Source organism: Acanthisitta chloris, unplaced genomic scaffold, assembly GCF_000695815.1.
Source record: "Acanthisitta chloris isolate BGI_N310 unplaced genomic scaffold, ASM69581v1 scaffold30647, whole genome shotgun sequence".
Lineage (NCBI taxonomy): Eukaryota > Metazoa > Chordata > Aves > Passeriformes > Acanthisittidae > Acanthisitta > Acanthisitta chloris.
In genome coordinates this window covers 10,772-12,890 of record NW_008681465.1, presented here as the reverse complement: position 1 = coordinate 12,890, position 2,119 = coordinate 10,772, and the positions used below count along the sequence as shown (strand labels likewise).

The window sequence follows — 2,119 nt, the reverse complement described above, 5'->3', positions numbered from 1 at the left end:
TTCCCAGGGTTTCAGTGGAAGCAGGATTTGATCTTCAGTCCAGAACGTTGGCCTGTTTCCAGCAATCTGTCTGGTCTGACACTGTTGCATTGTAATGTCACAGCTGTAGTTACTATACTGTTGCTTTTTTTAGCAGGCTCTGGGGCAAGTTCCCCTTTAACGTCTCCATCGTCCCCCACTCCGCCCTCTACAGCAGGTAAGTTCAAGAGACATTACAGTGTTTGTCTTTTTACTCACATTTTTTATTCCCCCCTTGCCTTCCCTAACAGTGGGTGTTATTCCAAGGATGATTAAGGGATGGTGGTTTTCAGGGATGGAACAGAGAGATGACACTTGCCTTGTGTCAGCCTGAGTGTGAACATGTGCTCTCTTCTGAGGGTCATAGAGAACCTTGTAATAGTTTTCTTTTTCATTTTATAACCTTTATTGAGACATACATGATACAATTTACCCACAGAGTGTACGTGCTTTCTTTGAAGTCTCTCTTACTCCAGACCTACCAACGCTGCTCCTTTCCAGACGTTTTTTGAGCCTCATGTTGCAGTGTGCATTTGTTCTGGTGTTACTGGTCTGTTGACCCTGAAATACTCTTGTTGATACCTTGTTTCTGTGTATTGTCTCTTTACTCCTATACTGCTGTGATGTACTTTCAGGAATTTTGTGTGTGACAAATGCATTGGCTTAGGCTGCACAGATCTCCCCAGTTCTGCTACAGCCCATTGATAACCTGTTCAAGGTGGTAGAAACAAGTCAGATTCTGATTTGTGTTAAAAATAATATCCTTTTTGGCCAATTCTGGTTTTCAGTGTGCTGGGTAACTGTGCAAACAGTTTTGCTAATGTGTAGGACAGGTGGTGGGAAGTGATGAAGAATCTGCTTGAGTGGGTCATAGAAGTGCTCTGAAAGTTTGATTATAAATCTGAGTGGTGAGCAGTAGTGGATGTGCTTTGGGCTGGAAGAGCAGCACTGGCAAACATTGACAACAAATGGTATTAGCAGAATCCATCTCTAGAAGGGAAGCAGCCCATAGCATTGCCTTTGTTATGGTGACTCATTCTGTATGATTTGTAGTCTCAGGAACTTTCAGCACAGCAGAACTCGTTAAGTAAAGAGATACAATCAAATCTGTTTGCTGTGGACCATTTTTCAAAGGACACTGCAGTCTGTGATGTAATTCAAATCAGTCATGCTGAAAGTCAAATTAGCAATTTCTCCTTCAAGCTGAGGGTATGAGAAGTGTCTATTTTATGAACTAACTTCTTCTAGTTAGCCTAAACGAGATAATTACTGTTATTGTGTCCCAGTAACAGTGCCTTTCTTTGGATGCACTGACTGTTAGCTGAAGGGTTTGTTGAAAGTTCTTTGTTTTAATATGGAAGTAGCTGAAAATGCAAAAGAAAACCATGTGCCTCCAAACTGGACAGATGTTTAGAAACCTTTTGTTGTGCAACAAAAAACTACCTTTTAGTTAAATATTTAACTTGAACCTGTTGGAACTTGATTGAACCTGTTGGAACTTGATCGAATTTTAAGTATGTGATGCAGGTTTATGTGTGGATGGGACTCACATGGCCTAAAAAATGGGCCAAGTTTGGGCTCAAAACTTGGCACTGTTGTTCAGAACATACTGTCACAGTGTGTTGGTCATCTTGCTGCCAGTGTCCTGGTGACTCGTGGTGATCAGCCTGGGCTGACACAGTGCATGTGGCCCTACCTGCATTTGAACTAGAAAGTGCTTTGATGGCTTTGGTGCTGTTTATTGAGGTGTATAGACAAGTGTCACATTTTCAGGAATGCTTTTGTGAGTAGAATTCATAGAAGATATTTCAGATATTCTAAGAGAAAAGGAGTGTGGTGATTCAATTTTTTTTTTAACAGCAGTGTTGCAGTTTTAGCTATTCTATGCTATTTACTGGCTCAAGGAAAGACCCACTGGCTCCATGGTAGGACTTTGTGATAAGTGATGCATCTATAGTTTGTATCTTTCTCTTCCAATTTCCTTGTACCTGGGGATATCTACCTCTAAACCAAAATTGCTTGTGGGTATGAGTTTGTTGAGGTGGCTCTCAAAAGGGGAATGAGGCTTTTGGTCTGTCTTTCTGGTTTGGTTGTGGTTGTG

The 2,119-nt window shown here is 41.3% G+C and overlaps 1 protein-coding gene across 1 annotated transcript in view; it reads left to right on the top strand.

Annotated features, from left to right (window-relative positions):
- PXK (PX domain containing serine/threonine kinase) overlaps window positions 1-2,119 on the top strand; it is a 25,003-nt gene that overhangs the window by 17,948 nt on the left and 4,936 nt on the right. Inside the window, exon 17 of the mRNA XM_009078125.1 lies at window positions 137-196. Coding sequence (XP_009076373.1) covers window positions 137-196 — 60 coding nt within the window. The remainder of the gene's footprint in view (window positions 1-136; window positions 197-2,119) is intronic.